A 22,889-nucleotide genomic window follows, 5' to 3' on the forward strand; every position below is an offset into this window, starting at 1 on the left:
CCCAAATTTGCGGATGACACTAAGTTGGGTGGCAGTGTGAGCTGCGAGGAGGATGCTGTGAGGCTGCAGAGTGACTTGGATAGGTTAGGTGAGTGGGCAAATGCATGGCAGATGAAGTATAATGTGGATGAATGTGAGGTTATCCACTTTGGTGGTAAAAACAGAGAGACAGACTATTATCTGAATGGTGACAGATTAGGAAAAGGGGAGGTGCAACGAGACCTGGGTGTCGTGGTACATCAGTCATTGAAGGTTGGCATGCAGGTGCAGCAGGCGGTTAAGAAAGCAAATGGCATGTTGGCCTTCATAGCAAGGGGATTTGAGTACAGGGGCAGGGAGGTGTTGCTACAGTTGTACAGGGCATTGGTGAGGCCACACCTGGAGTATTGTGTACAGTTTTGGTCTCCTAACCTGAGGAAGGACATTCTTGCTATTGAGGGAGTGCAGCGAAGGTTCAGCAGACTGATTCCGGGATGGCGGGACTGACCTATCAAGAAAGACTGGATCAACTGGGCTTGTATTCACTGGAGTTCAGAAGAATGAGAGGGGACCTCATAGAAACATTTAAAATTCTGACGGGGTTAGACAGGTTAGATGCAGGAAGAATGTTCCCAATGTTGGGGGAAGTCCAGAACCAGAGGTCACAGTCCAAGGATAAGGGGTAAGCCATTTAGGACCGAGATGCGGAGGAACTTCTTCACCCAGAGAGTGGTGAACCTGTGGAATTCTCTACCACAGAAAGTTGTTGAGGCCAATTCACTAAATATATTCAAAAAGGAGTTAGATGAGGTCCTTACTACTAAGGGGATCAAGGGGTATGGCGAGAAAGCAGGAATGGGGTACTGAAGTTGAATGTTCAGCCATGAACTCATTGAATGGCGGTGCAGGCTAGAAGGGCCGAATGGCCTACTCCTGCACCTATTTTCTATGTTTCTATGTTTCTATTTCCCCGCCTCCGATGTAATCCCACCACCAAACACATCTTCCCCTCCCCTCCCCTCTCAGCATTCCGAAGCGACACCCTGGTCTACTCCTCAATCACCCCCTCCCCTTCCCGTGGCACCTTCCCGTGCAAGCACAGGAGATGCAACACCTGCCTTTTTCCCTTCTCCCTTCCCACTATCCAGGTGAAACAGCGATTTACTTGTACTTCTTCCAATTTAGTATACTGTATTCGCTGCTCACGATGTAGTCTCCTCTACATTGGGGAGACCAAGCGTAGATTGGGTGACTGCTTTGCTGAACACCTCCGTTCAGTCCGTAAGTGTGACCCTGAGCTTCCGATCACCTGTCACTTTAATTCCCCACTCCACTCCCACTCTGACCTCTCCGCCCTCGGCCTCCTACACTGTTCCAATGATGCTCAACGCAAGCTCGAGGAACAGCACCTCATCTTTCGATTAGGCACTTTACAGCCTTCTGGGCTCAACATCGAGTTCAACAATTTCAGACCATAACCTCTGCCCCTATTTATTTTCTACATGGCAGCTGTTGGTGATTCAGCCATTCCCATTTACACCCTATCTAGACTCAGCTTTTGTTTCTTAACTTATCCCATTACCTTTTGCCTTGCACCATCATCCCTTTTGTCATTCAATCTCTCCTGCCTTCCTATCACAGACCTTCCCTTTTGTTCTTTCCTCCCCTCCCCCTATTCCCTGTCCCCACACTTGCTTAAAAATCTATTGCATCTCGAACTTTTCCAGTTCTGACGAAGGGTCACAGACCTGAAATGTTAACTCTGTTTCTCTCTCCACAGATGCTGCCCGACCTGCTGAGTGCTTCCAGACCTTTTTGTTTTTATTTCAGATTTCCAGCATCTACAGTATTTTGATTTTGTTTTTATTTTAGCTGTTGGTTGAGGGATAAATATTGGCTAGGACACCGGGAGTAACTCCCCTGCTCCTCTTCGAAATAGTGCCGTGGGATCTTTTATGTCCTACGTCCACCTGAGAGAGCAGGTGGAGCCTCGGTTTAACGTCTCATCGAAAAAACGGCACCTTTGACAGTGCAGCATTCCCTCAGCACTGCACTGGAGTGTCAGCCTAGATTTTCAAGTCTCTGGAGTGGGCCTTGAACCTTCTGACCCAGAGACGAGAGTGCTACCCACTGAACCTCACCTTGTTACAACCCGCTGACCTCTCCTTTAAAATCCTTGTTGTCTCCCAAATCCCAATCCGAGTTTCACGCTGAAATATCCTTCCCCAGCCTCTGCACTAAGCACCAGTTTTCAATCCCCTTGTCCTCTCTCCTCTGAGTTCACCACCCTCCCTAAACCTCTCCCTCTGTATAAACTTCTCTAACCACAACCAAGGCCACCCCCTCAACCTTGCCACTTCCCGTGGCCTCTCTACTTCCATGGTCTCGCTCACTGACAAGGTAATCTCCATCCATTTCCTTGTATCCTTACCACCCACAACTATTTTAAAGTTGAACCATTAATACAAGTGTCCCCTGATGGCTTGACCCATCCACCTCCACGGAGGTGTGTGGGGGACCTGACCCATCCACCTCCATGGCACGAACCTGGTATTGCAGTACTTCCAGGAATGGTGCAGTGGCTCTAGGCCTTTTGGCTAAGAGCATTGGCGCAGAGTGATCCTTGAATGGGCCCAAGGTGACCTCTGGCGTTTGTGATTTGACAAAGAATTGGAACGATTGGCTACGAATTAAAAAAAAACCATGACCCCAATGTGGTTCTCCCTGGATCAGGAAGGTGGTTCTCCTATGCTTTCTGGAAATAGGAGGTGTGTGGGGTTGCTGACCCATCCACCTCCATGGCACGAACCTGGTATTGCAGTACTTCCAGGAACGGTGCTTGGGCTCGAGGCCTTTTGGCTAAGAGCATTAGCGCAGGGTGATCCTTGATGTGTGCAAGGTGACCTCTGGCGTTTGTGATCTGACAAAGAATTGGAAAGATTGGCTACAAAAAATAAAAAAAAAGGCGGGGGGGCACTACAAATGACACAATTAAATAAATTAAACTTTGGACGGTCAACGTAAATCAAATTAAAATTTGGTTGCCAGGGGTGATGATGCACACCAGTCCCTCCGGCGCCCACCTCTCGCAGAAGGCCGCGAGCGTACCGGTGGGCACCGTGTGCTCCATCTCCAGGGACACCCTGGCGCGAATGTACCCGCAGAAGAGAGGCAGGCAGTCAGGCTGAACGACCCCCTCGACCGCCCGCTGGCCCCCTTGGCCATGCCCAGGAGCAGTTCTACGAGGAGACCTTCTGACCTGCCCGCTCCCCTCCGCACAGGGTGCCAAAGATCAGGAGCGTGGGACTGAAGTGCAACCAGAATTTGAGGAGCAGCCCCTTTAAATATTGGAAGAAGCCTCACCACCCACATTCTCCTTCCAACCTTCTTCTGCATCTGCCTCGGAAAGAACTCCCTCAACAAGTCACTTCAAATGCATGTTCCCACTCCCAACTGCCAAATCTTTGGCCCTCAGTTCGCCATGATAATTCTGTGGCTGTTGATTTTCTCAGTCACTCCCTCCCCTCCAGCTTTGATTTCCTTGTTGTCAGAAAAACCTTTACTGTCTCCCGCCTTGGTCATTGCCCCTGGTATGGCCCACATCTTCACTCCAGTCCAAGGGATGCAGACGTGAAAGTATTTGCTTCACAACTAGTTTAGCTGGCCACAGGCTGGACCACGTCAAGTGTTACTGGGTCTCACTCTCCTCTGCCCAATCTGCTCACTGCTCCAGGATCATCCTGGAAAGCAACTATGATCCTGGAATGGTGAGTAGATTACTCCTGGCTTCTTTTCTCCACTGCCAACTGTCTCCTGAAACCCCTCTGCCCTGCTTCCTCCATCCTCACCTCCAACAGCACCCGAGGAGCTCACTGAATTGTCACCATGATTGAGACCGTATATTTAGCTGCCTCTGCTGCTACCCCCTCCCCTTTCCCACTGAGCCAAACCTCTCCCCACCCCCCATTCTAGCCCTCAACCCACGTCTAGGTCTAGTTTATTTTCCATCTCCCTCACGCCCTCTCTGAGCTCATTTCATCCATTCGACCCACCTCCTGCATAAAACTGCTGACCACCCAACTTACCTTCCTCCATGCTAGCTGACATTGTAAATGGTTCCCTCTCCTCAGGTATTGTCTCCATCCCTTTTAAAACCACGACGCAATCCTCATAAAACCAACCCATTGACCCCTCTGTCCTTGCAAATTACAGACCCATCTCCAACTTACCTTTTCTCTTCAAAGGCCTAGAATGTGATGTTGCTTCCCAAATCTGTGCCCAGCTTTCCCACAACTGCATTTGAATCTCTCCAATCAGGTTTCTTCCCCTAGAACAGCATCGAAAGGGACTTAATTAAAGTCACAAACATCATTCTCTACGACCATCTCTCCTCATCCTTTCTGCAGCCTTTGACACGGTTGACCACACCGTCGTTCTCCAACACTTCTCCATTATCCAGCTTGACACTTATCTGATGGTAGCCAGGGCAACTCTGCCAACGGCTTCTCTTCCCACCCCACACCATTACTTTTGGCATCCCTCAAGGATTAGCCGTCTCCTCTACACGCTGACCCTTTGTGACTTCATCAGCAGACATGGAGCCAGGTTTTGCATGTATGTTGAGGACACGCAGCTTACCTCACCACTATCTCACAACCCCTATGCAGCCTTTGTTGTCAGACTGCTTGTCCAATATCCAGCCTTGGGTCAGTCTACAATTTCCTTCAGCCATTATCACAAACTCCGTTCCTTTACCACTGATTTAATCTCTCTCCCTGGACATGGCCTCAGGCTGAACCAGACCGTTTGCAACTTTTGTCATCCTATTCGACCCCGAGTGGAGCTTCTGATCCCATATTCTACCAATCACAAAAACAGCCTACCTCTACCCTCGAACATTGCCCACATCTGCTCTGATCTCAGCCCACGTCACAGAAACCCTCATCCATACCTTTCACCTTCAGAGTCCACTGCTTTCAGCCTCCCATCCTCACCCTCTGCAAAACAAAGCTGTCCAAAACGTGGCTGCCCATTGGTACTATCCTGCACCAAGTCCTGCTCACCCATCACTCCTACTTTGCTCACCTACATTGGCTCAACTTTAGAATTTTCATGTTTAAATTCCTTCATGGCTTTGCTCATCTCTGAAACCATTCCAGCCCAATCAGCACCCCTCCCTCCCACTGAACTTTCCATTCCTCCGACTGTAGCCTCTTGTGCATTCCCTCTTCCTTTGCCTCACCGGGCCTTCAGCCAACTCAACCCCCATTCTCTCAAATGCCCTCTTCGCCTTTAAGACTCTTCTTAAAATCTACCTCTTTGACCAAGTTCGTGGTCTCCAGTGCGCCAGTGTAGCCTTCGGAAAAGTGTTCGAAGACCAGGCCCTCAAATCTACCACCAAACTCATGGTCTATATGTAGTCTGTAGTAATACCCGCCCTCCTGTATGGCTCAGAGCCATGGACCATGTACAGTAGACACCTCAAGTCACTGGAGAAATACTACGAACGCTGTCTCCGCTAGATCCTACAAATCCCCTGGGATGACAGACGCACCAACATTAGCGTCCTCGACCAGGCCAACATCCCCAGCATTGAAGCACTGACCACACTTGATCAGCTCCGCTGGGCATGCCACATAATTCGCATGCCAGACACGAGACTCCCAAAGCAAGCGCTCTACTCGGAACTTCTTCACGGCAAACGAGCCAAAGGTGGGCAGAGGAAACGTTACAAGGACACCCTCAAAGCCTCCCTGAAAAATTGCAACATCCCCACCGACACCTGGGAGTCCCTGGCCAAAGACCGCCCTAAGTGGAGGAAGTGCATCCGGAAGGGCGCTGAGCACCTAGAGTCTCATCAGAGGGAGCATGCAGAAACCAAGCGCAAGCAGCGGAGAGTGTGCGGCAAACCTGTCCCAGCCACCCTTTCCTTCACCTGTGGCAGGGACTGTGGCTCTCGTATTGGATTGTTCAGCCACCTAAGGACTCATTTTTAGAGTGGAAGCAAGTCTTCTCGATTCCGAGGGACTGCCTATGATGATGATGATGGTCACCCTTCCAAGATCTCCTCCTTTGGCTCTGTCCATTTTCTAATGCCTCCGTTAAGCGTTTTGGGATGGTCTTCAGGCGCTATCTAAATGCAAGCTGTTGTTCGATCTGAACTGAAGATCAACATTCATAACAGGGAGTAGGAAAGGAATACTATAAAACATCCAGGCAGCACAGTTTAATGTGCCATCCATTTCACAAAACAGTAGCCTCCCTCCTTACAATTATCTCCGGTTCTTTGCTGAAGGCAAGTCAGACATTGAACGAACACCAGCGACATGCACGTGCCTCTCCCAAGTGGCCATTCATCATGCGAGAGCTTTGACATGGGGTGACGACAGGATATTTGAGCCTGATCCTGCCCCCACATATGCATGACACATTCGGAATCTTATCCAAGCTCAGTAGCACAATCATGTACCCACTGATCTGTCAGTGAAGCTGGCCGGAAGTCAAATACACTTGGGACAGTGTTTCCTCTGCAATCCCTACACGGGCGATCAGACCCAGCGCCCAAATATTAATTCTGAATCAGTCACGAGCACGGGGTAGCATATCATACAATATTTATTCAATATCCGTTTGATTTGTGTAAACAATTATTGATTGTTTTGTATACTTTAATAAAACTTTAAATACAATTAATTGTCACTGATGTAATACGGTTAAGATCAAAGTCCTTCAGCGGTGATCTTTGACCCACATAGGCCGTTGTGCGTTTGCCGCGTATTCACACCCCTCCCTTCCCGCAGGCGATGGGTTAAGACACTGATACGTTGATGTGAAATCCTTTGGTCCTTGGAGTAACTCTGCTGCCAAGTCCTCCCCCTGTACAAAGTCTCTGCAGCTGTAAAACACAGCAGGCCTATACAGCTCAATGTGTTGCCACGAGTTTCCCTGGCACAGTGCCGCGTGGATTAGCATTTCACCGCTGGTCCCGTTTATGCTGCGAAGATATTAAGACTTGACTTGCTGGATAGGAATTCATTCAGGTGACAGACTTGCATTTGTACAGTACCTTTCACGATCTCAGGACGTCTCAATGAGCTTTACAGCCACTGAAGTACTTTTTCAAGTGTAGCCAGTGTTGTAATGTAGGAAACGGGGCAGCCAATTTGCTCACAGCAAGGTCCCACAAACAGCAATGAGATAATGACCAGATAATCTGATTTAGTGATATCGGTTGAGGTATAAATATTGACCAGGACACCAGGGAGAACTCCCCTACTTTTCCTCGCAGAGTGCCGTAGGATCTTTTACGTTCGAGGGGGCAGGCAGGGCCTTGGTTTAACATTAATCTGAAAGATGGCATTTCAGACAGTGCAGTGCTCCCTCACTCAGTACTACACTGGGAGTGTCAGCCTAGATTTTGTGCTCAAGTCTCTGGAGTGGGACTTGAAACCACAATCTTCTGTCTCAGAGGCAAGAGTTCAACCAACTGAGCCACAGCTGACATGGAAAGGCAAAAAGGGGAGCACAGATTAAGAAAATGAAAAAACATGTGAAGACAGACTGTGGGTAGTAGAAACACTGAGTATTCCAGCTTTACTCCATTCACCAGAATGTTACTGGGGCTCCCAGGGTTCGCTCGAGGAGAGATTACATAAACTGGGCTCATATTCCCTGGAATAGAAACGGTTAAGGAGTGATTTGATTGAGGTTTTTAGGATTTTGATTTGGTAAATAGAGAATAACTTTTTCAGCTGGTGGGCGAGTCTTGGACAAGGGGACATAACCGTAAAGTCAGAGACAGGCCATTCAGGAGAGAAGTGTGGAACTTCTTCCCACAAAAAGCAGATACTAGCTCAATTCATAATTTTAAAATGGAGATTGATAGCAAACACTGGGAGGCCCGCCTCCCCCTCGCTCAAATAAGTTTTGGCAACTCTCGGCTGGGATGCTCAGCGGTGACATTCCATTGTTTTATTTGGAAGGGGGACGTGCGGGTACAGGCAGGCATCGCAGAGCGCCAGCCCATCATTGACAAAAGGCTCGGCGATATCGGCAACCACCCTGGATCACATGGGGGCTTCTCAAACAGTTCAAAGCCCCCAGTCACTGAGCTGAAAGCTCAGAGTTCGATTCCTGACCTCGCCCAGTCACCCAGCTGAAGGTTGTACTGAGTAACTGGAGCCCAGCTGGGACAGCAATAGTGATCCGACTGGCTATAAAGGCCCCGGGGCTCGGCTTCCTGTGCCCGGCTGTTACTCTGCGCTGGACAGTAGATGCGTGAGGACCCAGGTGGGGGGGGGGGGGGGGGGGGAGAAAGAGGACAGGATCCCGCTCGGCCGCCATTCTCCCTCCGCTGGACGGCAGTCACTGCTGAGAGTCACATCAGCAATGTTCACTTGGCTGAGGTATCGAAAGGTGAATGACGTCGGAAGAAACATGTTCCAGTGAAGGAGACAATGCCTTGAGGAGCAGAGTGTAGGGAGAGGGGGGAATACACAACCATAGGGATTAATTTACACAAACTGAAACATGGGTAATGATTCATTGCTGAGCGAGTTTCCTTCACAAATTTTAGCACTACTTGACCTCCGACCCACCCACTGGATTAGTGACACTCGGCGGCCCGGGGTGGGGGGGGGGTGGGGACATGAAGCTGGGAACGCCCGAGCACTGATCCACCTGAGGCGTGTACACATAGTGGAGGATGTTCCCCAGAGGCTCTCTCTAGCCTTGCAATAATCGCGGCACGGTGAACAGGAAATGCAGGGGGTGACTGTTGGGAAGCGGCGAGTGCCCCCGCCCACCCCAGCACAGACAGGACTTTAACGGGAGGGCATCGGTCCGAGGTGCCTGGGGATTCTCGGCCTTGGGGGGGGGGGGGGGGAGAGGGAGGGGGCTTCCGGTAATCAATTGGTAAACAAGTGTCCAAGAACAGCTCCTCCTCCTACTGCTGCTGCTTTCTCATCTGTCGTCGCTCCTGCCGTCTCTGTTTCTTTTCAGATATATCTGGATTGGTGGGGGGCTCTGCAGTAAACCACGGCCCGAGAATATTCACCCACAGCAGGTAAAGAGCCCTTGCTGGCGCCTGAAACACAACAGTCGCAATCAATCCGGGCATACAGGTTCAACTGAATCTCTTTATCGCACTTCATTGGCTGTAAAGCACTTTGGCATGCCCTGAGGTATCAAAAAGCACTACATAAATGACATTTCTTTAGAATCATAGAAATTTACAGCACGGAAGGAGGCCATTCCGGCCCATCATGTCCACGCCGGCCTACAAAGAGCTTTCCAGCCTAATCCCACGTTCAAGCACTTGGTCCCTAGCCCTGTAGGTTATGACATTTCACGTGCACATCCAAGTACTTTTTAAATGTGGTGAGGGTTTCTGCCTCTACCACCCTTTCAGTGAGTTCCAGACCCCCATCACCCTCTGGGTGAAAAGATTTCCCCTCAAATCCCCTCTAAACCTACCAATTACCCCAAATCTATGCGCCCTGGTTGTTGACCCCTCTGCCAAGGGAAATAGGTCCTTCCTATCCACTCTAGACCCCTCAATTTTATACACCTCAATAAGGTCTCCCCTCAGCCTCCTCTGTTCCAAAGAAAACAAACCCAACCTATCCAGCCTAATCTCTTCTTGTAATTTGTTGCAGTCCTCCTCAGTATTGACTCCCACAAACAGCAAGGTGATAATGGTCAGATCATCTGACTTTTTTGTTATGTTGCTTGAGAGATAAATATTGGCCAGAACACCAGGGATATCTCCCCTGCTCTTCTTCGAAATAGTGGCATGGGATCTTTTACATCCACTTGAGAGCAGGCGGGGCCTCAGTTTAACATCTCATCCGAAAGCTGGCACCTCAGCACTGCACTGGAGTGTTGGCCTAGACTTGTGCTCAAGTCCCTGGAGTGGTACTTGAACCCACAACCTTCTGACTCAGAGCCAAGAATGCTAACCACTGAGCCACAGCTGACACTGTGGGAACCCTGGGCAACTACCTCCTCCTAAATCTAGGGTACTGAGACTAATTAAGACTGCCCCACTGAATGAGATGGCTTGACTCAGTACAGATGAGTGGTTGAATCAGAGACTATGTTGGTCGGAGCTACTCACTGGGGGAAGGTGAAGCCTCGAGTATTTAGGCCCGTACACACAGGAACACTAAGGTATTGAATATGGGATTCATGCTGCACTGAAGACGTTTGCTTTGGAGACTTTGTGGACGGGTGAGGGGACAGTTGTGTACGAGTGCAATCCCGCCTGTATAGTGCATGGGCACAGCCTTTAGAGACAAGTGCCTCTCTGCCCGACTGGGCTGAGCTAAGGTAAGCCTACACAACACACCCTTCTGTCCGTGCATTCCCTTCCTTCTCTAGCTGTCCGCTCCCCCCCACCCCACCACTATACATATAATTCAATCAAAAATCAACATGTAAATAGCAATTGCAATTCCCTCAGCTAAAGATCCCCTCAAGTTGTTGAAGAGCTGCTGGATGCAGCAAGAACTTACCAGCAGCCACAAGTACCAGAAGTACATGGACACACTGCTGAGGACCTGCAGGATGGCAGTGAGTAAGATCACATCCTTCAAATGCCTGGAAGGCAAAGAACAGCAGGTTAGCACCAATGGAGGTGAACTCCAGAGCATGGTGAGGCAACTTTACAGGTGCAACAACTTGCATTTATATAGCGCCTATAACGTAGTAAAATGTCCCAAGGTGCTTCACAGGAGTGTTAACAAAATTTGACACTGAACCAGATGATATTAGGTCAGGTGACCAAAAGCTCGGTCAGAGCTAAGTTTTAAGCAGTGTCTTAAAAGAGGAGAGGGAGATAGACAGAGTGGTTTAGGGAAGGAATTCCAGACCTAGCCAATGGTCAGACGATGAATATCGGAGATACACAATTGGCCATAATTGGAGGAACGCAGATATCTGAGAGTTGTAGGGCTGCAGAAGGCTAACAAGGGCAATTGGTGCACTCACAGACTTAGTTAGCATTTTGGCGCGAAGAACCTAAAGGGAAAAAAAAACTCCCTTGCGCCAGCACACTTTAATACTGAGAGAAGGCAGCTTCTCCTGCGTTAAATTCAAACCTGATCCACAGCCTTTCAATCCAGCTCCTCCTTTCCCTGGGTTGCCTCCCAATGCCTCAGCTATTCATGCGTTCTTTGTTCCTCTAATGTCTTTACTGCTTCTCTCTATTGTCTGAGGTATGAAGATCACCTCAGCCGTCTTAACCTCTTGTTTTTTGTTAAGCAGGTTGCAGCTCACTCCCACTGATACTTCCTCCTCTCTTGTTTTTAAAATTGCCCCTTCGCTCCGATTCAGGCCGATGTTTACTTCTCCAGCTCGCAGTCGGACCAGATGCCCGCTGTCACCCCAGAAATACAGACCAGCAAACAGCAGTGGACTGGGCAGCTGGGGAGCAGGAAAGGAATTAGTTCCACCCAACTGGAACTCCTCAATATTCGCTGCTACTGCTGTCGCTCATGCCTAGGGCCAGTCACAACTCATTCCTTCACGCCCCATCTCTTGTCACATCCCAATTCTAGCAAATGTCTCCACCTGTAGAATCTGAGGTCCAGTGGAACATAGGCTAGCAGTCCCGTCACCTCACCCCGGCGCTAAGTTGTCGAGCAGACAGTGATCACACGGGTGTTAATCCGCTACCTCCCTCTCTCCACCACCCAGGAGCACTGAGGCCCGAGATCACACAGAAGAGGGACCAAGCATGGGACCTCCCTGGTCGACAAGTGACTGTTTACTACCAACTAATTGAGGGAAGCTCCAACTCCCATTTTCCTCGTGCTTGTGCCAAGGTTTAGTTGTCATAGGAGCAAATTAGGATAAAAACAGAAAATGCTGAAAATACTCAGGGGGTCAGGCAGCATCTGTGGAGAGAGAAACAGAGTTAACGTTTCAGGTCGATGAGCTTTCTTCAGAACCGGAAGATGTTAGAGTTGAACAACTTTTAAGCAAAGCTGTTTGTGGGAGCTTGTTTGAGTACAAATTGGCTGCTGCGTTTCCTACATTACAACAGTGACTACACTTCAAAAATACTTCATTTGCTGTAAAGTGCTTTGAGGCATCCGGTGGTCGTGAAAGGCGCTATATAAAGTCAAGTATTTCTTTCAAATACAGAGCCAGGGAAAGGGGGGGGTGGGACGGGGAGGAAAGAACAAAGGGGAAGGAGTGATATGGGAAAACTACTTCATTACAGCAGATTCAGAATAGTATAAGAACATAAGAAATAGGAGCAGGAGTAGGCCATATAGCCCCTCGAGCCTGCTCCGCCATTTAATACGATCATGGCTGATCTGATCATGGACTCAGCTCCACTTCCCCGCCCGCTCCCCATAACCCCGTATCCCATTATCATTTAAGAAACTGTTTATTTCTGTCTTAAATTTATTTAATGTCCCAGCTTCCACAGCTCTCTGAGGCAGCGAATTCCACAGATCCACAACCCTCAGAAGAAATTTCTCATCTCCGTTTTAAATGGGCGGCTCCTTATTCTAAGATCATGCCCTCTAGTTCTAGTCTCCCCTATCAGTGGAAACATCCTCTCTGCATCCACCTTGTCAAGCTCCCTCATAATCTTATACGTTTCGATAAGATCACCTCTCATTCTTCTGAATTCCAATGAGTAGAGGCCTGACCTACTCAACCTTTCCTCATAAGTCAACCCCCTCATCTCCAGAATCAACCTAGTGAACCTTCTCTGAACTGCCTCCAAGGCAAGCACATCGCTTCATAAATATGGAAACCAAAACTGCATGCAGTATTCCCGGTGTGGCCTCACCAATACCCAGTACAGCTATAACAAGACTTCCCTACTTTTATACTCTTCTTTATTGCATACTGCTTTTATGCAATAAAGGCCAAGATACCATTGGCCTGCCTGATCACTTGCTGTACCTGCATACTAACCTTTTGTGTTTCATGCACAAGTACCCCCAGGTCCCGCTGTACTGCGGCACTTTGCAATCTTTCTCCATTTAAATAATAACTTGCTCTTTGATTTTTTTCTGCCAAAGTGCATGACCTCACATTTTCCAACATTATACTCCATCTGCCAAACAGCACAGGAAGCCGCCATTTGGCCCATTATGCCTGTGCCGGCTCTTTGAAAGAATTAATCCCACTCCTCTAATCTGACCCCATTACCTTGCAGATTTCTCCTTGTCAAGTATATGTCCAATTCCCTTTGGAAAGTGAATCTGCCTCCCCCACCCTTTCAGGCCGTGCATTCCAGATCACAACAACTCGCTGCGTAAAAACATTCTCCTCGTTTCTCCTCTGGTTCTTTTGTCAATTATTTTAAACCTGTGTCCTCTGATCACCGACCCTCCTGCCAGTGGAAACAATCCCTCCCCATCGACTCCAGTGAAACCGTTGATAGAAAGCACGATGTCGCTGATTCTCGCTCCACATCTGCCCGTGGAGACTAGCATGAAGCAGTGGAAGGATTTGCAGGCTGACAGGCTGTGACATGGACGCTCCTTCCATGGCTGTACCCATCATTATACCAGCCGCTAGGGTGGTTCGTCCTACACAGGAGGGTATTATGGGCTCCCACAACCCATGCAATGAGCCAGGACCACCCACACTCAGGGGATGCAAGTATCCCATTGGAATTCCACCCAGAATCCGGAGCTGGATGTCTGGAGCAGGGATCAAACCCTGCACTTTCTGACTCAGAGACTGAAATGCTATCACTGTGCCAAAGGCTCCCTCCACAGCACGCAGTCGAGAAGTGACTAACCTCGGGCTGTGCGTGACTCAGCTTCAGCTCAGTCACTGTGTGGAAATGCAGCTTTAAAATGTTTGCAACACCTAAAGTTCTGATTAGGTCCCCTTGATCACATGACCTGATTGTTGATTGGTCCCCTTGGAGGATAAGACACACCCAGCAGTTTCTCTGAAATGTATAATTAGAACCGCCTGCCGACGTAACCAGTGACTTTGCAAAGTGTAATTCGAGCCATTCTGACTGCCGACTCCAGACAGTACAGAGCTCACTTGGAACAGACAGGGCTCACTGTCATGGGTTAAGACCTCTCCACCTCTCTCTCCACTCCCCCACCCCCCCCACCCAAACAAGTTCCTGCCCCATCCCCTACTGCCCAAGTGCCTGACCTTCCCCCCCCACCCAGTTCAAGTTCCTGACCACCTCCCTCCCACCCCAGATTCTTGATCTTCTCCACCTGCCGAAGTTCCTGACCTTCTCCCGGACCAAATGCCTGACCCCCACCCTCCCCGGCCTGAGATCCTGTCCTTCTCCCCCGGCCCGAATTCCTGTCCTTCTCCCCCGGCCCGAGGTTCTGTCCTTCTCCCCCGGCCCGAGTTCCTGTCCATCTCCCCCGGCCCGAGTTCCTGTCCATCTCCCCCGGCCCGAGATCCTGTCCTTCTCCCCCGGCCCGAGGTCCTGTCCTTCTCCCCCGGCCCGAGGTCCTGTCCTTCTCCCCCGGCCCGAGATCCTGTCCTTCTCCCCCGGCCCGAGATCCTGTCCTTCTCCCCCGGCCCGAGATCCTGTCCTTCTCCCCCGGCCCGAGATCCTGTCCTTCTCCCCCGGCCCGAGATCCTGTCCTTCTCCCCCGGCCCGAGATCCTGTCCTTCTCCCCCGGCCCGAGGTCCTGTCCTTCTCCCCCGGCCCGAGGTCCTGTCCTTCTCCCCCGGCCCGAGGTCCTCCCCAACGGATTCATGAACCTCTCCAGAAAGTTCCTGACCTTATCATCCGCAGATTGTGTGGGGTCACAGATTGTTAACAGGTTTATTGGGTATGAAGTGAAGAGTGACGGTGTCGTGACTTCTAGATTTCGTCCAGTCCAATGTCACATGCCACACACGCACCGAGCTTTTTGTGAAATCGGGGAGGAAGGGGGTTGAGTTGGAACATGATGTCTTACCATGTGGATCACGTTCTTGCTCTCAATGCCCCCTGTAGACCTGGATCACATTCTCCCCCCATCCCCACTGTGCTCACCGCACTCTTTATCCCCATCCCAACCGAGTTGCTGACCTCCTCTCCGAGTTCCCACTTTTCTCTCCTTTCCGATCCCCTCTCTCTGCCCCCGCCCTTTCGTCGCGCACTCTCTCTCGCTCTTTCTGTCCCTCCCTGCGCTCTCTCTGCCCCCTCCCTCGTTTTATGCGGTCCCGCATGCACTCTCTTTCACACAACCCTCTCGTGCGCTCTCTCTGGATCCCCTCAAGCTCTCCCTTGCACGCTCTCCCGCTCTCCCCTACTTGCGTTCGTCCGCCCCCATTCTCTCTCTTGCCTTCACCCTCCCCCACTCTTCCCTCCCCCCATGCCTTCACCTTCCCCCACTCTTCCCTCCCCCCTCGCTCTCTCTACCCCCTCCCCCGTTCTCCCCCCCCAATCTCCCCACCCCCTCTAACTCCCTTCCCCCCAATCCCCCATTCTCCCCCCCCCCCCCCACCCAACAGACTTTTTCTCTCCCACATCCGAGTTCCTCTCTCTCTCAGAAGGCGGTGAAAATGTTTGTGTAGATGATTACAGGCAGTAGTCCTGGACATGACCCAAAAGCTGCAGTAGCCGGCCCAGGCTCAAGCAGTAGCTCCACACTTGGATGGCAGCGTGGTTTGGCCCCATACTCCGTATTGCACACGGGCAACCGGATCGCAGAAAGGCCGAGTAACACGGCGCGCATGCACAGAAGGATACAGAAATGTTTGTGCACATAATTACTCCGTTTAAACAAATACAGTACCATGGAAAGAACAAAAGGGAAGGTCTGAGAGAAGATGGCGGGCAGGAGAGATTAAATGGGATGATGGTGTGTGGAAAAAGGGTGGCATTGTAACAATTAACGAAGCAAATTAGTATATAAACAGAAATTGCTGGAAGTGAGTCTGTTTGGTTTACAGGAATTGAAGTAACTGCATTGTGTTACACCTCTCGGTAAATCTACCGTACAATTGGAGGAACACCAACTGGAGACTCGGATACTATTCCAGCACAAGCAGCAACACTGTGGACACTCACTCTGCCATACCCTGCTCCATGTTGAGGTCAATGCCTCCGTCGAGTAGGGCCCCGTCTGGGGAGAACGCGGGCTGTGCCATTCCCTGCATCCACCGGTAGCTGAAGCTGTAGACCACCAGTGCAAAGGCGAGCAATCCCTGTGGCAGAAATAACATAGAATTAGGAGCAGGAGTCGGCCGTTTGACCCCCTCGAGCCTGCTCCACCCTTCAATAAAGTCATGGCTGATCTACCTCAACTTCACTTTCCTGCACTGTCCCCATATCCCTTGATTCTCTCAATATTCAAAAATCTATCGATTCCTGTCTTGAATATACTCAAAGACTGAGCCTCCACAACCCTCTGGAGTAGAGAATTCCAAAGATTCACCACCCTCTGAGTGAAGAAATTTCTCCCCATCTCAGTCCTAAATGGCCGACCCCTTATTCTGAGACTGTGACCTCTGGTTCTAGACTCTCCAGCCAGGGGAAACATCCTCCCTGCATCTATCCTGTCAAGCCCTGTAAGAATTTTGTATGTTTCAATGAGATCACCTCTCATTCTTCTAAATTCTAGGGAATATAGGCCTTGTGTACTCAATCGCTCTTCATAGGAGACAGAGAAAGGGCTTCATTCAAAGGGAGACCGAGGTACAGACTTGGTTTGGACATTCAGTGGCAGAGCCGCAGAGAGCTTCCACCTCCAGCTAAGCCCAGTTAGCCAACCAGTTAGCAATGAGCGCGTTACAACTGAGCTGTTGAGTCACTCACATCTAACTGGACTCAGCGCCACTGTGCGACGAAGCAGAGAATTAAAACAAGCCAGAGTTGCAAGCTAGTGGCCTCTGCTGGAAAGTGTGTGCGTATAATCAGGTGAGGACACCATCAGGTTCATCCGAGATACAGCAACGAGCTGGTGGCAGATTCTCCAGACTTACCCAGGTCCAGAACGTGACTGAACTGTAGAAGAAGAAGAGGTTCACAGCCCCATAAATAGCCTGTAGAACAGACAATGCTGCCATTAGGAAGAGGGCAACGAACACATACAACAACCTGTATTTATATAGCGCCTTTAACAGTGAAACGTCCCTAGGCACTTCACAGGGGTATTATGAGATAAAAGTTTGTCGCCAAGCCGCATAAGTAGAAATTAGCGCAGCTGACCAAAAGCTTGGTCAAAGAGGTAGATTTTAAGGAGCATCTTGAAGGAGGAAAGGGAGGCGGAGAGGTTTAGGGAGGGAGTTCCAGAGCTTGGGGCCCAGGCAACAGAAGGCACAGCCACCGATGGTTGAGCGATTATAATCAGGGATGCTCAAGAGGCCAGAATTTGAGGAGCACAGACATCTCGGGGGGTTGTGGGGCTGGAGGAGATCACAGATATAGGGAGGGGCGAGGCCATGGAAGGATTTGAAAATAAGGATGAGAATTTTGAAAGCGAGGCTTTGCTTAACCGGGAGCCAATTTAGGTCAGCGAGCACAGGGGTGATGGGTGAGTCTTGCAGGCCAGGCCGGGGCCACTGCAGGGAGCAGCGTGCGGCGGTACACCACTGCTGGGAGCAGCGCGTGCTGCTGCAGGAGGGCGACGGCTGTGAAGAGGGTGACTGGACTGACGTCACCCAAATCCAGGTCGCTGATTGGAGTGCGGGGAGGTATAGCAGGAGCGGCGAGGTCGGGCGGAGAAGCAGCGAGAGTTTGTAGAGGGATGTGATCGGGGCCCAGGAGAGGCACGAGTTCTGGGCCAGAAGAGGCGAGGGCCCAGGGGCAGCACGGGCCAACCCGCACTGCAATATGTGCCCGCACTAGGTTCGTGCAGCAGAGCTGGTCTCCAGTCATCTTGGGTAATCCTTGCCACTGGACCAAGACCTAGCTCTGTCAAGCCCGTGTGGTGGCTGGTGTGCAACAGTCACCACGCGTTGAAAAAAATCCATACACAGGCATCTTCCACCCTTCAGGATGTAGTTCGGGATCTAGTTCGGGATCTGGAATATTAGGTCCTTCATTGAAACACCTGTGAACTAATCCCTTTTTGGCGTGGAAGCAAGTCATCCTCGATACGAGGGACTGCCTATGATGATGGGTGAAGGGGACTTGGTGCGAGTTAGGACTCGGGCAGCCGAGTTTTGGGTCACCTCTAGTTTACGTAGAGAAGAATGTGGGAGGCCAGCCAGGAGTGCGTTGGAATAGTCAAGTCTAGAGGTAACAAAGGCATGGATGAGGGCATCAGCACCGGATGTGCTGAGGCAGGGGCAGAGACGGGCAATGTTATGGAGGTAGAAACAGGCGGTCTTAGTTATGCTGCAGATATGTGGTCGAAAGTTCATTTAAGGTTCAAATATGGCACCAAGGTTGTGAACAGTGTGGTTCAGCCTCAGACAGAAGGGTGGGGAGAGGGATGGAGTCAGTGTCTAGGGAACGGAGTTTGTGGTGGGGACTGAAAACAATGGCTTCGGTCTTCCCAGTTCTCAATTAAAGAAAATTTCTGCTCATCAAGAACTGGATGTTGGACAAGCAGTCTGACAATTTAGAGACCGAGGAGGGGTTGAGAGAAGTGATAGTGAGGTAGAGCTGGGTGTTATCAGCGTACATGTGGAAACTGACGCTGTGTTTCCGGATGATGTCGCCAAGGGACAACATGTAGATGAGAAATAGGAGGGGGCCAAGGATAGATCCCTGGGGGACACCAGAGGTAACGATGCGGGGGTGGGAAGAGAAGCCATTGCAGGTGATTCTCTGGCTACGATTAGACAGATAAGAATGGAACCAGGCGAGTGCAGTCTCACCCAGCTGGACGATGGTGGAGAGGCATTAGAGAAGGATAGAGTGGTGAACCGTGTCAAAGGCTGCAGACAAGTCGAGAAGGACGAGGAGGGATAGTTTACCTTTGGCACACACCTTTGGCAGTGAGGCTAACAGAGAGCCAATCCACACACATCTCACTGCAGTGGAGCAGGATAGTAACAGGGAGAAAATCCACACACAGTGCACTGGAGCCATCCCTACCCTCCCTCATACCTGCTTGAAATCAAGCTACTGGGAGACAGCAAGGTTGCACAGGGCCAGTGTGAGACTCTGCTGGGATGCTGGAAAGGAGCGGGACAGTAAGTGGCTAGAGGGTCAGACATTGCTGGGAGGGAGCTGACAGCACAGGGTCACAGGATCAGAAATTGCTAGGAGGGAGCTGGACAGTACAGGGTCAGACTCTGCTGGGACAGAGCGAGACAGTACAGGGTCAGACATTTCTGGGAGAGAGCGGGACAGTACAGGGTCAGACATGGCTGCGAGTGGGACAGTACAGGGTCAGACTCTGCTGGGAGAGGGGACAGTACAGAGTGAGACATTGCTGGGAGGGAGCAGGACAGTGCAGGGTCAGACTCTGCTGGGAGAGAGCGGGACAGTACGGGGTCAGACTCTGCTGGGAGAGGGGACAGTACAGAGTGAGACATTGCTGGGAGAGAGCATGACAGTACAAGGTCAGACTCTGCTGGGAGAGAGCATGACAGTAGAGGGTCAGACTCTGCTGGGAGAGAGCGGGACAGTACAGGGTCAGACTCTGCTGGGAGAGAGCGGGACAGTACAGGGTCAGACTCTGCTGGGAGAGAGCGGGACAGTACAGGGTCAGACATTGCTGGGAGAGGGCAGACAGTACAGAGTGAGACATTGCTGGGGGAGAGCGGGACAGTACAGGGTCAGACTCTGCTGGGAGAGGGAACAGTACAGAGTGAGATATTGCTGGGAGAGAGCAGGACAGTACAGGGTTAGACTCTGCTGGGAGAGAGCGGGACAGTACAGGGTCAGACTCTGCTGGGAGAGCGGGACAGTACAGGGTCAGACTCTGCTGGGAGAGGGGACAGTACAGAGTGAGACATTGCTGGGAGAGAGCGGGACAGTACAGGGTCAGACTCTGCTGGGACAGCGGGACAGTACAGGGTCAGACTCTGATGGGAGAGGGGACAGTACAGAGTGAGACATTGCTGGGAGAGAGTGGGACAGTACAGAGTGAGGCATTGCTGGGAGGGGGCGGGACAGTACAGGGTCAGACTCTGCTGGGAGAGGGGACAGTACAGGGTCAGACTCTGCTGGGAGAGGGGACAGTACTGGGTCAGACTCTGCTGGGAGAGGGGATAGTACAGGGTCAGACTCTGCTGGGAGAGGGGACAGTACAGGGTCAGACTCTGCTGGGAGAGAAGACAGTACAGGGTCAGACTCTGCTGGGAGAAGGGACAGTACAGGGTCAGACTCTGCTGGGAGAGGGGACAGTACAGGGTCAGACTCTGCTGGGAGAGGGGACAGTACAGGGTCAGACTCTGCTGGGAGAGGGGACAGTACAGGGTCAGACTCTGCTGGGAGAGGGGACAGTACAGGGTCAGACTCTGCTGGGAGAGGGGACAGTACAGGGTCAGACTCTGCTGGGAGAGGGGACAGTACAGAGTCAGACTCTGCTGGGAGAGGGGACAGTACAGGGTCAGACTCTGCTGGGAGAGGGGACAGTACAGGGTCAGACTCTGCTGGGAGAGGGGACAGTACAGGGTCAGACTCTGCTGGGAGAGGGGACAGTACAGGGTCAGACTCTGCTGGGAGAGGGGACAGTACAGGGTCAGACTCTGCTGGGAGAGGGGACAGTACAGGGTCAGACTCTGCTGGGAGAGAGGACAGTACAGGGTCAGACTCTGCTGGGAGAGGGGACAGTACAGGGTCAGACTCTGCTGGGAGAGGGGACAGTACAGGGTCAGACTCTGCTGGGAGAGAAGACAGTACAGGGTCAGACTCTGCTGGGAGAGAAGACAGTACAGGGTCAGACTCTGCTGGGAGAGAAGACAGTACAGGGTCAGACTCTGCTGGGAGAGGGGACAGTACAGGGTCAGACTCTGCTGCGAGAGGGGACAGTACAGGGTCAGACTCTGCTGGGAGAGGGGACAGTACAAGGTCAGACTCTGCTGGGAGAGAGCAGGACAGTACAGGGTCAGACTCTGCTGGGAGAGCGCGGACAGTACAGGGTCAGACTCTGCTGGGAGAGGGGACAGTACAGGGTCAGACTCTGCTGGGAGAGAGGACAGTACAGGGTCAGACTCTGCTGGGAGAGGGGACAGTACAGGGTCAGACTCTGCTGGGAGAGAAGACAGTACAGGGTCAGACTCTGCTGGGAGAGAAGACAGTACAGGGTCAGACTCTGCTGGGAGAGGGGACAGTACAGGGTCAGACTCTGCTGGGAGAGGGGACAGTACAGAGTCAGACTCTGCTGGGAGAGGGGACAGTACAGAGTCAGACTCTGCTGGGAGAGGGGACAGTACAGAGTCAGACTCTGCTGGGAGAGAGTGGACAGTACAGGGTCAGACTCTGCTGGGAGAGGGGACAGTACAGGGTCAGACATTGCTGGGAGAGAGTGGACAGTACAGGGTCAGACTCTGCTGGGAGAGGGGACAGTACAGGGTCAGACATTGCTGGGAGAGAGCGAACAGTACAGGGTCAGACTCTGCTGGGAGAGAGCTGGACAGTACAGGGTGAGACATTGCTGGGAGAGAGCGAACAGTACAGTGTCAGACTCTGCTGGGAGAGAGCGGGACAGTACAGGGTGAGACATTGCTGGGAGAGAGCGGGACAGTACAGGGTCAGACGCTGCTGGGAAAAAGAGCGGAAGTACAGGGTCAGACATTGCTGGGAGAGAGCGGACAGTACAGGGTCAGACTCTGCTGGGAGAGAGCGGACAGTACAAGGTCAGACTCTGCTGGGAGAGAGCAGGACAGTACAGGGTCAGACTCTGCTGGGAGAGCGCGGACAGTACAGGGTCAGACTCTGCTGGGAGAGAGCAGGACAGTACAGGGTCAGACATTGCTGGGAGGGAGCGGGACAGTACAGGTTGAAGTGGAGACTGTCCCCAGGGATCGATTAAGTCAGCACCTGTCAAAGATGCAGTGTGGAAATCTATAAAGGGAGCAATAAATTAGATTATTCATGCAGGAAAGGGAGGAAGGGGCGAGTGACACTGGAAAGAGGGACATTGAGCAGGCAAACTTCACCCAATGGAAAGAAAATGCTAAAATTTCAACCCAGAGACAGCTGCTGCCAGCACTGGCAGAGGCAGAGCCAGGTCTGTGCCCCCATCTCCCACACCCCCCAGTCCATGCCCCCATCCCCCACCCCTCCAGTCCATGCCCCTATCCTCCCGGCTCATACATTGGGCCCCGGGAATTCCCCGGTATGTGCACAGGTCAACTGGTTTGCAGAAAGATTGTCGAGTTCCTCGGGATGTGGATACACACAAACCATTAACTCACGTTAGCTCCCAGAATTATCCTCAAGTAGAACGTCAGTGTCTCCTTGTTCTCTTCAAAAATCTGCTTCTTCCCTTTTGTTCCAACCTTGCCTCCCTTCGGCTGCTCAAACAAAGAACATAATTTAATCAGTGACTGGTGGGGATGGGACTGTGACTCTGCATTTAAACAGTATCGACACTGCGATTCTCCACCTCGGAAACAAACCATTCTGAACAGAGATACAGACAGAAATGCTGGAAACACTCAACAGGTCAGGCAGCACCTGTGGCGAGAGAAAGTGAGTTAACGTTTCAGGTCCATGACCTTTCTTCAGCACTCAGGAATTAACCGAGGTTATTTTGCTCTTTTTAATTTGTCTCCAATTTTCTCCCCATGCCATAGAGTCGTGAGAGAGTGCAGAGAACCATGAGACTAATTCTCATTCCCCATCAGCCGCTACGGGCTCCAATGAAGAGTGAAACAAGCTTCTGGGACAGGCAGCTGGACGCTGACTGATAATTTCAGACCTCCGCTACACCCCGTCTGCATCACAGCAATGGGTGCTTGATCATGGGGAGGGACTGTGGGTGGGGTGATATGGAGCAGGCATGGGTCGATGGGAGCATGGCCCTGGCGGTGGTGCAAGTCTGCAGTGAGCACCGGTCCGTCTC

At 51.4% G+C, this 22,889-nt stretch overlaps 1 protein-coding gene across 2 annotated transcripts; it reads right to left on the minus strand.

Moving 5' to 3' along the window:
• Window positions 1-6,576: 6,576 nt before the first annotated feature.
• On the minus strand, window positions 6,577-22,308 carry tmem208 (transmembrane protein 208). 2 transcript variants are annotated; one of them, XM_070871083.1, is made up of 4 exons: window positions 22,240-22,308; window positions 15,992-16,128; window positions 10,494-10,578; window positions 6,577-9,064 (listed from the first exon to the last, which is right to left on the minus strand). In XM_070871083.1, the coding sequence occupies exons 2-4, from the start codon at window positions 16,078-16,080 to the stop codon at window positions 8,924-8,926; spliced, it is 315 nt and encodes a 104-aa protein (XP_070727184.1). In that variant the 5' UTR covers window positions 16,081-16,128; window positions 22,240-22,308; the 3' UTR covers window positions 6,577-8,923. The 2 variants fall into 2 exon arrangements, with proteins under 2 accessions (XP_070727184.1, XP_070727183.1); XM_070871082.1 differs by lacking the exon at window positions 22,240-22,308 and adding an exon at window positions 16,906-16,959.
• Window positions 22,309-22,889: the final 581 nt, after the last annotated feature.

The sequence above is a fragment of the Pristiophorus japonicus genome, unplaced genomic scaffold, assembly GCF_044704955.1.
Source record: "Pristiophorus japonicus isolate sPriJap1 unplaced genomic scaffold, sPriJap1.hap1 HAP1_SCAFFOLD_2093, whole genome shotgun sequence".
Classification (NCBI taxonomy): Eukaryota; Metazoa; Chordata; class Chondrichthyes; family Pristiophoridae; genus Pristiophorus; species Pristiophorus japonicus.

What these genes read in the sequence shown, in the direction of transcription:
- tmem208 (XM_070871083.1), bottom strand. Translation starts at nt 16,080, where the DNA reads ATGCAGGGAATGGCACAGCCCGCGTTCTCCCCAGACGGGGCCCTACTC. An exon ending in ATGGAGCAGGGTATGGCAGA is followed by an intron (nt 10,579 to 15,991) that starts GTGAGTGTCCAC and finishes TTTGCCTTCCAG; the next exon opens with GCATTTGAAGGATGTGATCT. An exon ending in TCTGGTACTTGTGGCTGCTG is followed by an intron (nt 9,065 to 10,493) that starts GTAAGTTCTTGC and finishes GTTGTGTTTCAG; the next exon opens with GCGCCAGCAAGGGCTCTTTA.